Genomic DNA, 17,219 nt, shown 5'->3' on the forward strand with positions numbered 1-17,219 from the left:
GGCAGGGAGTCTGCTTCTCCCTCTGACCCTCCCCCCTCTCATGTGCTCTCTCTCATTCTCTCTCTTTCAAATAAATAAATAAAATCTTTAAAAAAAAAAAAAGAATCTCTGGTTAGGGAAGTGTAGTGTTAAAAGGGCAGGCCATATTTGCAGTGTGTGTGTGGGGGGGGGGGGCGCTCCTGGGAGTAAAATTAAGTCAGCCAGAGTGTCCCATCTTTTTCCTTGATTTACACAATTTAATTCTGTTCTTCAGATCCCAAACTCCTTCAGATCACAATTCTCAAACCAGAGGAACACATACATTCATTCTGCTCCGGAAAGAATAAAGACTAAAGTGGGGAAAGCCCATTACTAAATCAGTAAGCAAATTATCTCTACTTTGGGAGAAAAGACCTTGAACAGTTGTGGCAGGGAATTAACATTTCTTGAGACCCCTTCTATGTTGGGGGTCTTTATATGGGTATTAGGGGGCTTCCTGTAGATTTTCTCAAGAGAAAGAAATGTCTAATCTTACAAAATTAACCTTTGAAATGATTCTTCCACTGGAACTAAAGAGGACCAGGCCAGCCTTGGGCAAAGTTGGACAGAGGTCGCAAAGGTTGTCTTCAATGCTCTTGCTTCCACTTTCGGCAATGCTGTTGGATCTTTCCCCCCTTGCCCCCAACCCCTTTCCCCCAGGCATTGTTGCAGACCTTTCTCTGCCTCTTGTGGCATTATCCTAGTCCCAGATCTTTAATAACTGAGACTGGATGGAATAATGAGATAATCAACCCAAGTAATACTTGATTAAAGGTTACTGGTCTCACAGAAAGTAATACTTCTGTCTAGTTAAAATTCATGAGTTTCCTTGAGAAGGCCCTTAAGGAATGATCCTTAGATAGAAATCATTTCAGACCCCTTACATGGCAGATGGGGGAGATATAGTTTTAACGGCTTCATTGAGATACAATTTACATATCATAAAATTCACCCATTTTGCAAATAGCCGAGAGGCGGAAGCAACTCACATGTCCATCAATGGATGGATGGAAAAACAAAATGTGGTACATACGTACAATGGAATATTTATTCAGTTTTGAAAAGGAAGGAAATTCTGACACATGCTATAACATGGATGAACCTTGAAGACATTATGTTAAACAAAATAAACCATTCACGAAAGGACAATTACTATATGATTCTGCTTATATGAGGTACCAAGAGGAGCCAAATTAATAGAGACAAGAAGTAGAGTGGCTGGACGGAGGAGGAAGTGGGGAGATGCTCAGTGGGGATGGAGCTTCAATTTTGCAAGATGAAGAGTTCTGTGCATGGATAGTGGTGATGGCCGTACCACAGAGGAAATGTATAGAGTGCCACTTAATTGTGTACCTAAAAAAGGTTAAGATGGTCAATATTATGTGTCTTTTACCATAATTATAAAATAAAAAAAATAAACTCACCCCAACTTAAAGTGTACAATTTAATGGTTTTCAGTATACACACAGAGTTGTGCAACCATCTCAATAATCTAATTTTAAAACATTTTCATCATCTGCCCCTCCTCCCCCCAAAACCTTCCGCATACCCATGAGCAATCACTTGGGGAAGATATTTTTAACATGCCATAGGTGTCACTCAACACTCATAGACTCTTAGAATACTCTTAGAACCTGAGAGATTTAGTCCTACCTCCTCAGATGAAAAAGTTGAGGGTTAGATAGGCAAAGTGTCTTGGCAAAGGTCACATGACAATTCATGACAGAGCCAGGTCTTTTGGTTTTCTGGGAAGTTCTTTGTCCTGCTACAAAAATGCTGTCCCTCCCTTTCTTCAAATTGGTGCTTACGGTAGATGAATAGTATCAGGAGGTATTACTGTTCCCCGCTGAGGACAACGGGGCTCTTTCCTCAGCCTCCCTTTGCATCTGCCCGAGTTAGAAAGCAGAGAGTAAAAACAGTATAGTGGAAAAACTCGAAACTGTGTTCAATAATGCTCCCTAATGCTTTAATTCTGTTAGGGAAGAGTTATAGCGAGTTTTATAATGAGAATCATGTCTCAGCCTCTCTTAGAAGAATGATTGGAAACACAGGTAGGTGCAGTGATTTTACTTTTGAAGGATGTGCCTTTTGTAGCGGTGGCAGGGCTAACTGGCAACAAATAGCAATGTCATGTGTCAGCAATTCCAAGGTCTTGGGCTGGCCGTGGTGGTCACAACGCCCCTTGCTGTCTGGCTGTTGGGAGAGTTGCAGAGGAAGTGGGAGCTGGAGTTTCTCTAAGTCCTGTCTTCTTCTGCTTCCAGTAGCATGTAGACCCAGCACAGGCTTGGCCAGGGCAGTCATTGGATAAAAGTTGGGGTTAGGGGAGTGGTAGATAACTAACTTTGTCAGTGAAAGCCTTCCAAATGTGTTCCAATATTCCTTCTGAACTCATTGGTCAATTCAAGCATTTTCAACTGCCCTGATTTCCAGGAGGGCTGGTGGGGAGGGCTCTATGGATGCTAACGATGGAGAATGAGCACCCAAGTACCAGAGGCCATGGAAAATCATGTTGTTGTAGATTTGGAAATTTCTAGACCAAGTCCTGAGCCTAATTGTGAGATATGGGCCTTTCTCTCTCTCTCTCTCTCTCTCTCTCTTTTCTTCTGTCCTCTTGTTTCTCTGTAAATTTGAGCTATCCTCCTCCTTCCTGGTTATCACCCTAACTCACTACAGGCTGATGTAGATCACTAGGAGTGCTTGGAATGTCTTCATCCAGGCTACTCAAGAGGCAAATACTCTAAACGTCCTGTGAGTTTCCATCCTAATGAGACAAACCTGACTGGAGAGACTGCTCTGGGGAATGACATAGGTTTCTAGACAATGAGTTCCCTGAGGACAGTGTCTGGATTATTCATTTTTAAGCTCCTGGTGCCTAGCAGAGTGCCTGGATCATGTGTTTGCTGAATGAATGAGTAGTAACATTTCCTATCAGGTGATGCATTATTATTTACAAAGTGATTTATTTCCCATGCATTAACTCATCCTTGCAACTGCTCCTACCTTACCCCTGGAAGGTAGGCAAGACTGTTTTACAGATGAGGTCACAAAGCTGTAGGTTGGTCTTCAGACTCTAAATCCGTTGGCATTCTCATACAGGTGTCTTATTGAGACTGCCCTAGCTAAAATATTCTGCCAAAGCCCTGAGAGATCTGAATATGGATTCAGATAGACATTGGTGGTTTCTGAATTTTGTTCCTAAATTTGGAATAGACATATTCTTCATCTAAGTCTAGTCTCACCCATAGTATGATTTTGTGCTATTTGCTAATCACTGTGGGTGTGTAGGTTTTTTATTACATTTTGAGTTAAATAGAATTTAGGGGCTAGCCTGGTAAACTGGTGAATCCCAATGTAGTTTGTAGCAGCTATTTCCTGATATAGATTTGGCATGATATACTATTGTACCTAATACAGTTTTTGGTAATTTCAATCAACTAGATTGTAGCTTTATGGCCCTAGGTCTTCAAAAAACACATGTTCAAACATTCTCCCTGCTTAATGAGATCCTTGTTCCTGTTGAACTTCTACAACCTTATTGGAAATCAATGATTGCTTCTGATCTTCCAAATGTAATGTTGAAAAGACCTAGATGAAATCACTATATAAAGTGCTTTGAGATTGCAGGATGTGGAGAGCGTGCTGTCATTAAAATGAATGATTCTGCTTGGAGGTAAACCGTATTTTCAGTCCGTATGTGTATTGTGCATGAGGGAATTTCTCTGTCCAGAATTATTTTCTCCAAATAATTCGCACGCTCACAGCACTCCTGGTAGCGGGTATCACCTAACTCCTGGGCGGCAGCTTGGCTAAAGCGAGCAGTTCTTTCCCAGCAACTGTTGCTAAGAGGGGCGTGGCTAGGGAGTCCAGCGAGGACGCGTTAGGCCGCCCCCCCCCACGGCGTAGACTACACTTCCCATGATGCTCGAGGGTGGTCTCCGTAGTGACGCACCGGGTGTCCGCGGAGGGGGGAGGCGGGGGCGGTGGAGGCGGCTGCGAGGAGGGGCAGTGTTCTCCCCATGTCCCCGACTTGCGCTCAGGAAGCAGCCGCCGCCGCCGCCATGTTGGCTTGAGAGGCGATGACAGGAGGCGGCTGCGGCGTTTGGGACTGAAAAGTGGAGGAGGAGGAGAGACAAAGCTCCGAGAGGAAACCATTCCCTGGCTGAGGAGAGGGAGGACCCGGCCTCTTCCGGGGACCAGCCGGAGTCGGCGTCGAAGGGGAGGGGAAGGTGGCGACGCGGGGAGGCGGAGGCAGGAGAGGAGCGCCGAGAAGCCGGAGACGATGCGCCCCGAGACCCGCCGCTGCCCGGAGGCGCCCGCGGCCTGAGCCCCGAGGGGCCGTGGGGTCTCCCGCCCGGCCCGAGCGCCCCGCGCCCCCCGCTCGCCGCCCCGGCCTTTCGCTTCGGCTCCCAACTAGTTAAATGCCCTTGAGCGCGGGTTTCCGCGGCCCGGCCGCCAGCCCCGGCAGCGCGAGTTGAGCCGTTTGCCCCGCGCCGTCTGCCGGCGCCGGCCCCATCGCGGCCGCCACTCACTGCTCACGCGTCCATGTGTAGCCACATAGTTATCTATGTACATCCACGCCGGGGCATTTTCCTCCTGCTTAATGAGGACTTGACTCGGGAGCAAGTGTGAATCACTGCCGGGCTGGGAAAGGAGGAAGGCGATTTAACCCCCTCCCACCCCGCTCCATGTCCGTGTGTCACTCGGCTCGGTCTACCTGGCGCGGCCGGTCCTGAGGCTGCTGCTGCCGCCGCTGCCGCTGACGACGACGGGGGCTGCTGCTGCTGCCATCCCGGGAGTTCTCTCCGGCTCCGGCCACACAGCTCCTGGGGATTGTTCTCTTCGCTCGGAACCTCGGCCAGCTCGGCACTTTGGCTCTGAAATAACTTATTTTTTGGAAAGCACATCACGAACCAGTCAAGATCGTTAAGGCTGATTGCTGTACCTTGAAAACTTCTGCTCTTTTTTGTTTGTTGTTGTATTTTTTTTTCCCCGGTAAATATCTGGGTGTGTGTCAAACGGCAAGATGTCCAGTAATGTTCCGGCAGATATGGTAAGTGAAGGATAAGTTACGACATTCTTTGATTTAATTGTTTCCAGTCTTATTTAATCAGGATGCAGGCGTGGGGTGACGGTTTGCAGGGGACTGTTGAAAAGCCACGGTGCTGGGAGATTTGGAGAAGTTGGAGGTTCTGGTTCCCCCTCTTAGGAAGTACCGCTTTTAATATGGCTTTTCTCATTTGGTTGTGTTTTCTAAATCATTAAAGACAGTGGAGAAGTAGGGGAAATGTGGCAGTGTAGCTCGAAGTGGAGAAAATATCTCCTTCTTTGCCGGAAACGTTTGAACATTTGTATCTTAAAGCTTCTGAAAACGTCAATGACAGTAGACCGAGCTGAGGACGGGTGTCCCTACTACATACAGAGGTAGACGGGGAAACCGGAATCTTGTTCTTTGATACTGACGAGATCATTAATGCAGTAGATACAAACTTGGTATTTTCAAGAGAAGGGACGTGTATGTCTTCAAGAAAAAGTCTACTAGAATTTTGCTTTTTGAAATGTCTGGGTGAACAACTATGGCAACAGAAATATTAAGATGTTTTGGAATTTTCACAAATCTAGACTGACCGTATATTGCTACTAATGAATTTCCAGGACTTTTTGTACCAGACATTTAGTAGTACTACATCATTGGACTTTTAAAAGCTAATAAAACACAGTATTGAGCCTTGATCTTTGAATGTTGAGAACTTGAAACAAAAAGTACTCTTGTTTATTGATGCTTTTCTTCTGTTTCTAAAGGTTAATGTTAGTTAATATGAGTCTGTTGACTAACAGGAATCCTGTAGGCTTACAGTGCCGGGAGGTGGTGGGTTTGTGTGAGTTGAAATTACACTTTGCAGTCCTAGGGACAAACATAATGCAATTAACAGGAAGATTAAAGATCTTGTTTATGAAAGAATTGAAGTTAACATAACATTAGGATTTGAGTGTTCATGTATTCCAGTGGAAAAACAAAATTGAACTTTGCTGATTAAATTTTAAAATATCAGATGTTTCTGTAGGAGCGAACCTCACTTACAGACTTAAAGACAAACCTAAATAGCTGCAAATGGCATATTTTGACCTTGGTTTAAAGACATTTTGCTTATGTTTGATTTGCCATTTGATGTACTATTTTAATGTATAGGAACCACAATATTCAGTCTGTCGTGTGGCCACACAGCAGTTTACACTCTCCTTCCTGAGTCTTAAAACTCTTGCATTGTCCCTTTAGTTTTCCTTTCCCTCCTGGTGTGCCCACGGGAGAATAGTCTCCTGCCCGTTTAAGGATAAGCTGGACATGGTTTCCTCTACCCTACTTTTGAAGTTGCCTGGAAAGGTGTCTGGACTGAGTTGGAAAATGCTATTTCCCCTGTCTGATGAGTATTTTTTTGGGCTCATCGCTTCCAGCAAAGATTTGTTCTCTAAAGTCTCCCTTTTTTTATCGTCATGCACGGTGCAAGATATGTTCACTCTATTCTGTCATAGGAATTGTAATGAAATAGATTTGTGTCATTAAAACAGTGCCACTACTTTCTTTAGGCCCAGTGTTGAAGAAAAGCTGGAATGTGCGTAGCACCAGTTACAAATTGAAATGATTTGGGGAATACCATTTCCAAGTCAAAAGAAGGTTCGGCAGCTAATGTTAGGATCGGGGAAACAGGAAGTAGTGGCAAGGTTTTATTAAGAGGTGCAATTATAAAATATAACTATTTCTGTTTTAGACTGTATTTTAAGGCCTTGATTCGGTGGTGCTTTGAGATCCCTTGATTAAAGGTGATATGCAAGGGCAAAGCAGTATTATGTAATAAACATATAATGCCCTGATGATGCTGTTTCAGAGTATGTCTAATCTACAGCTCAGATTAGATTGTTCTCAGTATTTTTTATGTCTCATTTTCTAACTGCTCAACTTCTTGGAAGTCTTGAGGTTTTTTTCCCAATGTCACAACCTCTTAAACCTTCATTTGCTATTACTTATATTGCATTTTTGCTTAAAAAGTGCCTTTATTTGATAAGTGCCTACAATTCTCAACTTTTTGAAATATAACATGATAAATATGGTTAGAAGTTGTTGATTAAATGCTTTGTATTTGTTAAACTCTTCATATCAATAATTGACAGTTTGCATTTACATTCATGGCTTAAAGTGAGAACAGTTTCACCACTTTGAATCTTGAACAACCTTAGCTTCCCTACCCGCCATCTCCTTCCACAAGCTGACATTTCTTTTGCAACATAACTCCTAATTGATTAGGATATGTACTCTCCGAATATGAATACATACATTTTTGCAAGGTGTAGTAAAATGTTTTAAGTTTCTTAGTGGTGTCAGCTAGTCTGTGCTATGTAGAAACAAATGTTACCCTCTTTTACATGTTAATGGTGCTTGTCCTTGTATAGGAAAATCATAGTTGGGAGATAAGGTGGGGCAGTGAAATTATAACCTCTGTCATTTTTTCATTAGAGATAATTCATTGTTGAGCTACAGTAATTGCTAGATCAGTTGATGTTTTTGGTAAAGTCTTCATATGGCAATGATTGTGACTGACTTTAAAACCGATTTTTTAGCATCTTTTTTTGTTTTGTAAATATAACTCACATTTCAAATTTATTTCTAAACATTCAGTAAATTTCTGTGTTTACCATAAGGAGTCTCTTTTTTATAATCTGAATTTAGCAAGTTGATCTGTTTGGAGGGGGAGTGGCACCCCTAGTGAATGGATTTGCTGTACTCTTTAAAAAAATTTACAGTTGGTACTTTAGCAATTAACATTCTGTAAATATGTCCTATATATAAGTGTATTTACATAAAATATTGGTTTTCTTTTGCTAAAAGTGATTGAGTTTGAACTAAGAGATATACTGACATTCCAGTGTAATAACTTACTTGTGAAAAAAAACCTAAAAATATCTGAACAGAATATCATTGTAATACATTGTATTTAAATGATTCATTTCCTTTTTTTTTTTCCCCAGCCCAAATCATAATTCATGATGGGGCAGTATTCATTGTTAATAATTGTAGGATGAATTATGTTAATGACTGTAGGTTTTCTGAAAGAAAATGTTTACTCTTTCTGTTAATCGTAAGGCCTAAGGCTGGATAGATAAGGTGGTAATTTTGTTTTGTGGACTGGGAAAATTATCAAGAAATAAATTATTTATATGAGTATTATAGAAGACATTTGAGCTACTATTTAGAGCTTTGGACTAAAATTATATTTTATGATATCTATAAAGTTGAAAGCCCTACCTAGGAAAGAAATTGACAGTGTGAGAAAAATAGCAAAGCAATTTTGGTATTTGAAACATTTTATCTTTTTAAGCTATTAATGTAGAAATTGTAATAGATATAATAATTTTTAGTCTGGGGTTAAAGAAGATAATGATAATTTGAGTTTTTTCAGTGCTTAATGATTATTTTTATTGTAATGTTAGATCTCTTTTATTTGTGGAGAAATATGGGAGCCCTCTGGTGGACAGGAAATTACTAAAATGAATTTCCTTTCAAAGTGAACTTTTATCACTTTTCCAAGTTAAAGTAAAATGACGGATGTAACGTATACCAGGGGAAGATGTCATGCTAGAAAAAGGTACAGACAAAAGAAAATTTTTAACTCTGAAGAAAGAGTTTATTAAGATCTAGTGCCCCAAATGCTCTGTTTACTTACAGCTTCTTTTAGTTTTTATTTTGCTGGAGCTCTTATTTCAAGTATAAGTGGGGAAGTTTTATGAAGCTAAAGGGTAGACAAGTACGTTTACATATGTAAGTACGTGACAGTGAACAGTTTAATAAATAATATATCTCAAATGGCATGTTCTTCTAAATTGTTTTTACTTGAATATGTCTTACATTTGGTGTTCTGAATTAGACATTTTTCATTAAGAAAGCAAAAGACGGGGGCTCCTGGGTGGCTCAGTCGTTCAGCGTCTGCCTTCGGCTCAGGTCATGATTCCAGGGTCCTGGGATCGAGCCCCGCATTAGGCTCCCTGCTCAGAGGGAAGCCTGCTTCTCCCTCTCCCCCTGCTGCTCCCCTTGTTTGTGCTCTCTATGTCAAATAAATAAAATCTTTAAAAAAAAACATTTAAAATTAAAACAAACAAACAAACAAAAACAAAAGACAATTTACCTCAGCTTTGAATGCCTTTTCCTATCTGGCTCTAAATCCTACTCCAGCTCATGTCCCTCTCCTGTGAAAACCGCTTTTAGTTCATTTCTAGCGCTCAAGTGTGAACCATTTTCTGTCAGTGTGTTTGAGATTCTTCTTATACAGTGTCAAATTTATATGGATATGTGTCTTATATTACATCTCCCATGATTTTTAAAACACATTTAAAAGCCAATGAGTGATTTTCTTGACTCATAGAGCACTATTCTATTACTTACAGAAAAGTAAATATTGTTCCATACTACTACTACTGATTAGGTTGTTAAATATGAAGTATATGATGTCTGCTTCTGTTACTACTTTGAATATGAAAAATGTATTTTTAATATTAAGGCTTGAAATTCTTTTAAATTGGTGATTGGTTAATGATGGCTCTTAATTTTCTTAATATGGAACAGTAAATATATTGTAGGAAACTGAAGTATATGCTTCTTAACTCTATTCTTTAAGAATTCCTCTCATTCTGGGGGAAAAACCTGAAAGTGACTGTAGAATTCATGGTAACTGGGATCCCTGAGGAATATCATTCTGAAACAGTAAATTTTCTGAATACATGAAGTTATTTTGGAAATACCCCAATCTAACAAGTTGGACTACTGTCCTATTGAGTGTGATATACTGCACATAATTTAACTTCTTTTTGATGACCTAGAGCCATACTTTGAGTAATATTGATTCAGTTCAATGTATGTTCTTCCTTGAGTACTTCTCTGTGTAAACATGTCATTATTCTATAAGCTACAACTTCAAACCCTGAGCACCTAATATAGATTGTGAAGCTTTATGCCCCTTCACTAGGTCAGTAATTTACAAAGTGACATGAGGCAAGTCAGTTGAGATGTGAGAATGAAAATATTAGAATTTCTCTTTATTTATTTTATGCTCCAAAAAGTGGGAGCTTTTGTATTAATATATGGATTGGCTCTGAGGCTTTTCTAGGTCCACATTCAGATGGTTACAATGAGTGTGGTTTGCTGAGGGAACTTGTGGGCGTTCTGTCATGTGGAGGCCAACAATAGCACCTTGACTTTCTCAAAGTTTTTGTAGTTTTTCTGTTACAGTATATTATATAGTTACTTTAAAAAATGCTTTTTAAAAGAATCTATGATACTTTGAATTGAGAAGGGGAGCAGAGGTTCACTGTCAGTATTTAAAAGAGTTGTTAAAAAAAAAAAAAAAAGGAGTTGTAGAACTCAAAGCTGAATTACACATTTTTATTTCTCAAAAGAGGAATATTATAGATGCTGATATTTTCCATGATGACAAGAAGCTATCAGTATTATGCTACCTAGCAGATATTTTTGAGAAAACAAACACTAAGTTGTCTCTACAAGGCAAAATTGACATTTTAATCAATAAGTGAGAAAGTATCTGCTTTTCAGAAGAAACTAATGTTATGGAGAGAACATTTTGAAAACATGTTTAGACATTTCTAGTCCGTTGAAAAATCTTACAGAGAATTTCAGTGGACTTTGGACCCATTTGTTAGAAACCTAAAAACAACACATTCTACTGAGCTTGCAAAAATATCTGACAGCAGGAAAAATAAAATTTTCATAACGCTGACATCTGGTAACTGACTTTTAACAAACACTTGTGCAAAGTTGGTGATAGAATAGAAAAGTGATATGATTTAGTAAACCAGTAAGTGACATAGTCTTCCATAAAGATCTGTGCATCTTTGTGAACTAAGTTTTTCAGTTATGACTTAACAACAGTTCTTAAAATGTCAAAATACATTGAACTTCACAAATTAGGAAAGCAAGATTTTAAAAAATAGACATATTGAATAACAGTGCTGTCACTTAAAATGTTAATAGTAATAGCATTTTTAGTGATTGCAAGATTAAAACAAATTAATATTTAACATAGTTAATAGTTAAAATTAAAACAATATTGTAATCTTTTAATTTGTGTTTTAGTATTTGTTTTACAGTACACGTAAAATATGATTTACAAATGAATATGCATATATTGGAGGTATATGCTCAAGTGTTTTATAGTTGGGATGTTCAGTCAAAAAGATTTAGGAGTGTTTGGGTGGCTCAATCAGTTAAGTGTCCCACTCTTGATTTCAGCTCAGGTCATGATCTCAGGGTTCTCAGATCAAAACCGTGTGGAGCTCTCCACTCAGCCAGGTGTCTGCTTAAGAGTCTCTCTTTCCCTCTCACTCTCCCTCTGCTCTCCCACCCCCGCATGTGTGCTTCTCTCTCTCTAAAATAAACAATTAAATCTTTAAAAAAAATAATAAAAAAAAATTTAAAAGTCGCTGTATAAGACGACTTCAGATTTCTGAGCATTTTAAGTTCTTGTGCTTGATGCGTAGTTTTAATGTTTCCTGCTTTGTTGAACAGTTATATTTTTCTGTGGTCAGTATGCCTACCTGTCCCTCGCTAGCAATTTACAGTTGCTAATTCTAATTTGCTGTGGGTGTGGAAACCAGATTTTTAAAGTTTATTGAAGTATGTTAAAAATACCAAATGGTGTCCACAAAGGATTTTCAGGAGTTGCCCTATAGTAAAGTGCATAATCTTTGTTTCATGGACTTCATCATGTCTGTTTTGGCTGCTTAGAGTTCTCTTTACTTGAAGGGCTTATTTTCTGGCTCTTAAGTGTGTTTTGCACAGATGGAGATTTTTGATAGTGAAGAACTAGGTAGATGATTTAAAAAATAAAATTACATGTATAGCTTTATTTTGAGTGCATAGGAGAGAGAAGGTAATATTTGTTGTGCACTTGTTATACCAAGCAGCTGCTTGGCATTTTACATGATAATACTTTATTTAATCCTCACAGTGACCCTGAATAAATATAGTTGGTATATAGGTAAAGAAGCTGCTACTACCTACCAGGAGGAGACCACCAGGAATGCATCTGTAGTGAAACAAATTAGGTCATTGACTTGCTCTAGCAAGGAAGAGCACATGCCTGAGGAACCATGCTTAGCCTCAGTAACAGGAAATGCGAGAAGTTTGGGGTAGGGTTTGGGTTATGCTGAATGATTCTAATGAGAAACCAGAAGTGAAGACTAGCTCTGGATTGTATACTACGGGCCATGAAGTGGAGGTGGGTTTAGTAATTGGATCTGTCAGTAGTCTTTGTTTAGGAGGCAGGAGAAATGAAGGGGACTGGGGCAGATGTTGGTCATTTTGGAACTCTGGTGTGGCTGTGGGAGAAATTTTGTTGCCTGTTGGTCTTCTGTTGGCCTTGTCTGTGTCTTAGAGACATCACAGTGTGATTATCAGCACAGCTGAGTTTTACTTTCTCACAGTCTAGGTTCAGAGAGGATAAGGAGGTCATAGAGCTAGTAAAAGGTAGAGCCAGGATAGGAATTTGGTAGTGATAAACATGCTAAGCCCTTTCCCCCTACCATACCTGAGCAAACATTGCTAAGTCCCTGAGGCAGAATACCTTAGATTCCTTACCAACCCCTTGCTCCAGGCATTCACCACTGATTGGTCTGAGCTAGCATGGCAGAGATGACACCTGTTTTATATATCTTTGCAAAATACTATGTAACCTCTGGGTTGGAATGATTTTAATTAGCATGGATTATCTTATTAATTGCTAGAATTAAAGGGAGTTTTCTTTAAACTTGTTGGAACTTTGAGTCTTCTTATGTATATACAATATAATACAGTACAATAGAATTTTTCCTATAAACTTATCACTTGAATGTAGAAACTATTATTGCTTTATATATATAACACGGATTTTTAATGGATTCAGTGCTTTCAGAGTATTTTGTTTTTGTTTTTATACTCTAGCTACTTACGTATGGTGCAGATTTTCTATTGATTGATTCAAATCCAGTAGCATTTTTTTATGGTCTAAATAAAATATATATGTGGGCAACTTTCTATGACTAGATTTTGAGAAGAAAATGTTCTTTCTGCTGATGAAAATGGTCTAAGTTAGGCATTATATCTTTTGTTTATGAACTTAAATTAAGATGGCAATTCATTGTGTCTAGACAAAATGTTCTCATGATATAGGAGAATTTTTTACTTTTTCTTTACTTTCAGTTTTCTTTACTTTCATATAAAATTGGTGTCTTTGCCTTAGAAATATTCCTGCTTTTGTATGCTCCTTTTTTCATTTAGTTGTATATCATGAACAGCTATCCATACAAATAAGTATAGAACCATATTATAATTTTGAACTGATTCTGATAGATGTACATAAATTGTTTAGCTAATTCCATACCCATGGGCATTTAAAAGCTATTATAAATGACATAATGAATATTTAAAAACATATTTCTATGCTTTGCCTGATTTTTTTTTTTTTTTAAGATTTATTTATTTATTTGAGAGGAAGAGAGGGAGAGCGTTTGAGCTTGTGCCCAGCTGGGGGGAGAGAATCCCAAGCAGACTCCCCACTGAGCATGGAGCCGGAGGAGCGGGCAGTTTTGGCAGTTCCACTGGATCTTGCAACCCTGAGATCATGACCTGAGCAAAAATCAAGAGTCCGACACTTAACCGACTGAGCCACCCAGGCACCCCTGTCTGATTATTTTCTTAGGATAAAATCTTAGGAATGTAGTTGCTCGGTGTTGGATATGTGTTAAAATTTGGGGATGATGTCGTATCAACTAAGTTTAAAGCATCCTTGAATTTCTGGATAACCTTAACTTGTTTTTTATGCGTTATCCTGTTAATATGCTATATTATATTTCATTTACAATGTTTGCATTTTTGTTCATGAAAAAGATTGACTAGTAAAGATTTAGTTATCAAGCTTATGATGTCTTCATAAAATGGGCTGGGAAATGTTTTTTATTCTTTGGAATAAAAGATTGTGAAGATTAATTTTATTTCATCCATAAATGTTTGGAAGAATTCACTGGTGAAGCCATTTGAAGTTTTCTTGTGGGGATTGCTGAAACTATTTCTTACATACATATATATAGGACTATTCACATTTTCTGTTTTGTGTCAATTTTGACAAGTTTTGCTTTTCAAGAGATTTGTCCATTTTATCTAAATTATCCAATTTGGTTTATAATTCTACACGCTGTCTTTTTTATTCATTTATTTTGATGTTCATAGTATCTAGTGATACCTGCTTTTTAAAAAATCTGCTTACTGGTAATTTGTGCTTCCTCTTTATCTTGATCAGTTTTCAGAGAGCCAATTTTCAGATTAAAAATATTCTTTATTTTCTAATTGGTTCTGCTTTTAGCTTTATTTCTTTCCTTCTAGTTCTTTTTTTAAATTTAATTTGCTGTTCTTTTTCAAGTTTCTTGAGATGGATACTCAAATCATTAACTATCAGTCTTCTTTTTTTAATGTATGCATTTAAGTCTATGACATTTCCCTGTAAATGCAACTTAGCTGGATATCGTAAGTTTGATATGTCATATTTTTATTTATCACTCAATTCAAAATATTTTAGAATTTCCTTTGTGGTTTCTTCTTTGATCCATGGATGATCTAGAAATATATTACATATTATCTAAACATTTGGGGATTTTCTAGCTATATTTTTGTTGTTGTTACCCAGTTTAATACAACTGTGGTCTAGGATTATTCTGTGATTTTATTTGTGGGCAATTCATTGACACTTGCTTTCTGGTCAAGTTTTAGAAAATTTGAGTGTGCTGTGCTTAATGTCACTTAAGTCAAACTTATTAATCATGTTCAAATCTGCTATATTGCTACTGACTTTTTTCTTTTTTTCACTCTATTGAGAGAAGTGTATTAAAATCTCCAAATGTGTTCTTTTAGTTCTCTCAAATTTTGCCTTATATATTTTGAGGCTAAGTTATTGACTGCAAATAAATGTACAATTATATCTTCCTGTTGGATTGATCCTTTTATTGTCATGCTCTAGTAATCTTTGTTTTAAAGCTTATTTTTTTGGATGTAGTATACTTTTCTTTTGGCTTCTTTTTCCATCTTTTTTTCTTAAAACCTTTGTTTGTCCTTAGAGGTGAAGATGAATCTCTTCCAAGTATCATATAGTTGGGTTTTGTTTTTTATTAAACTTGATACTCTGTGTTGTTTTACATTTAATTGCTTTAGTACATTTTTGGGGTTTAGATTGACCATTTTACAATTTGTTTTCTACTAGTACTGTCATTCCTTTATAACATCCCCCCTCATTTCTTGCTTTCTTTTGGATTAATCCAATTTTTTTTTCCCCTCTTAGCTTATTTGTTATAAATTCTTTTATTATCTCCTTACGGGTAACCTTAAGATTACAATATACATCTTTGACTTGAGTCTGCCATAAGTTACTTCCTTTACCGCTTCCAGGAAAATGGGAAGGCCTTAAATACTTGAATCCCAATTCTCTCTTTCATGTTTTGTTTTATTTTAAACCTCCAAAGACATCATTATTGTTGCTGTTGAGATAATAATAACAGTAGTAGTAGTCATAATAATAATGTTGTTACTAAAATCGCCATTATTCATTTCGCTTTATCCTTACACTTACCCTTTCTGGAAGCCTTCATGTCTTACTCTTTCACTGCATTTACCTCTGGGTCATTTTCCTTTGATATAAGGAACTCCCTTTAGTATTACTTTTAGTGCAGGTCTTCTGGTCATAAATTCTGTCTTCATGTGCCCTAAAAATGTATTTGTTTTACCTTCATATTTAAGGGGTCTCTTCTTTCCGCACCTTCAGGTTATTTTATGACTTCTGGCTCCCACTGTTTCTGTTAAGTCAGCTTTTGGTTTTACTGTTGCTTCTTTGAAGTTAATGTGTTTTCCTTTGATGGTGTTTAAGATTTTATCTTTGTCTTTGGTTTTCAGCAATTTTACTGCTGTGTGCTTATATATGACTTTTATTGTAATTATTCTTTGTAAAGTTTGTAGAGCATCTTGAGTCTATGGCTTGTTATCTTTTGTTTCTTTGGGAATTTTCTTAGCTGATACTCTTTAAATACTGCTTCTATCCAGTTCTCTGCTTTCCTTCTGAGACTACAGTTATATGTATGTTAGGTCATTTCATAGTTTCTACTCCCACCCCACTGTGTATTAGTTTGGATATTTTTTTTACTGATTTCAAGTTCACTTACCATATCTTCTCTGTCCAGTGTCCAGTTATACCCAATTTTTGAGTTCTAAATTTCAGTTTTGTATTTTGTATTTCAGGCCCCAAATTTACAAAGGTTCAAGTTCTCACAACGTTTTCATCAATTTTCTTGAGTATCTTAATCATTGTAGTGTTCCTGTTTGATAACTCTGATACCTAGATTACCTGTGAGCCTATTTCTGTTGCCTGGTTTTCGATCATTTGATTCTTTTTTCTAGGACAACTGGTAGTGTTTTATTAAGATTGTGATGAAAAATTATAGAGAATCTGAATGTTGTTATCTTTCTCCAGGTAGGCTTTAATATTCTCTGGCAGGCAGTTAGAAAAACATTGGTCACTTTGATTCATCAGTGACTGATATGACATGAGGCTGAATTCTGGGCTATCAGGAAATTCAAATAGCCTCACTCCTAGTGCATAGCCCTTCTATGATCTCATTTGAAAGTTTGGAGTAATTACCAAGATGCTTCTTTTTTGGCAAGCCTTGGCAATTTTAATTACAGTTGACCCTTGAACAATACAGGTTTGAGCTGCACAGGTCCACATACACATTTTTACAGTACAGTACTGTAAATACATTTTTTTCTTCCTTGTGATTTTCTTAATAACATTTTCTTTTTTCTAGCTCACTTTATTGTTAGAATACATATATAATACAAATAACTTACAAATTATTGGTAAGGCTTCTGGTCAACAGTAGGCTATTAGTAAAGTTTTTGGGGAGTCAAAAGTTATATACAGATTTTTGACTGTACAGGGATCAGCACCCCTAAACCCCATGTTGTTCAAGGGTCACCTGTATTGTGAGGCTGATGAAAGCCCTGTTGGCTTTTTAGTCTCTTTGCAACATCTTTTTGCTGAGTTTTCCTGCATTTCAGTCCATGTTGTTTATGATTCAGCACATTTCTGGAGGGCAAAAACTGAGCAGAATGTTGGGCTCATTCT

General features: G+C 37.8%; 1 protein-coding gene across 1 annotated transcript in view; it reads left to right on the plus strand.

Moving 5' to 3' along the window:
- The first annotated feature begins 4,003 nt into the window (after positions 1 to 4,003).
- The window catches only part of UBL3 (ubiquitin like 3), a 66,365-nt gene continuing 53,149 nt past the window's right edge, over positions 4,004 to 17,219 (plus strand). The window contains exon 1 of the mRNA XM_021678343.1: positions 4,004 to 5,068. Coding sequence (XP_021534018.1) covers positions 5,042 to 5,068 — 27 coding nt within the window. The 5' untranslated portion in view covers positions 4,004 to 5,041. The remainder of the gene's footprint in view (positions 5,069 to 17,219) is intronic.

The sequence above is a fragment of the Neomonachus schauinslandi genome, chromosome 3 (genome assembly GCF_002201575.2).
Source record: "Neomonachus schauinslandi chromosome 3, ASM220157v2, whole genome shotgun sequence".
Classification (NCBI taxonomy): Eukaryota; Metazoa; Chordata; class Mammalia; order Carnivora; family Phocidae; genus Neomonachus; species Neomonachus schauinslandi.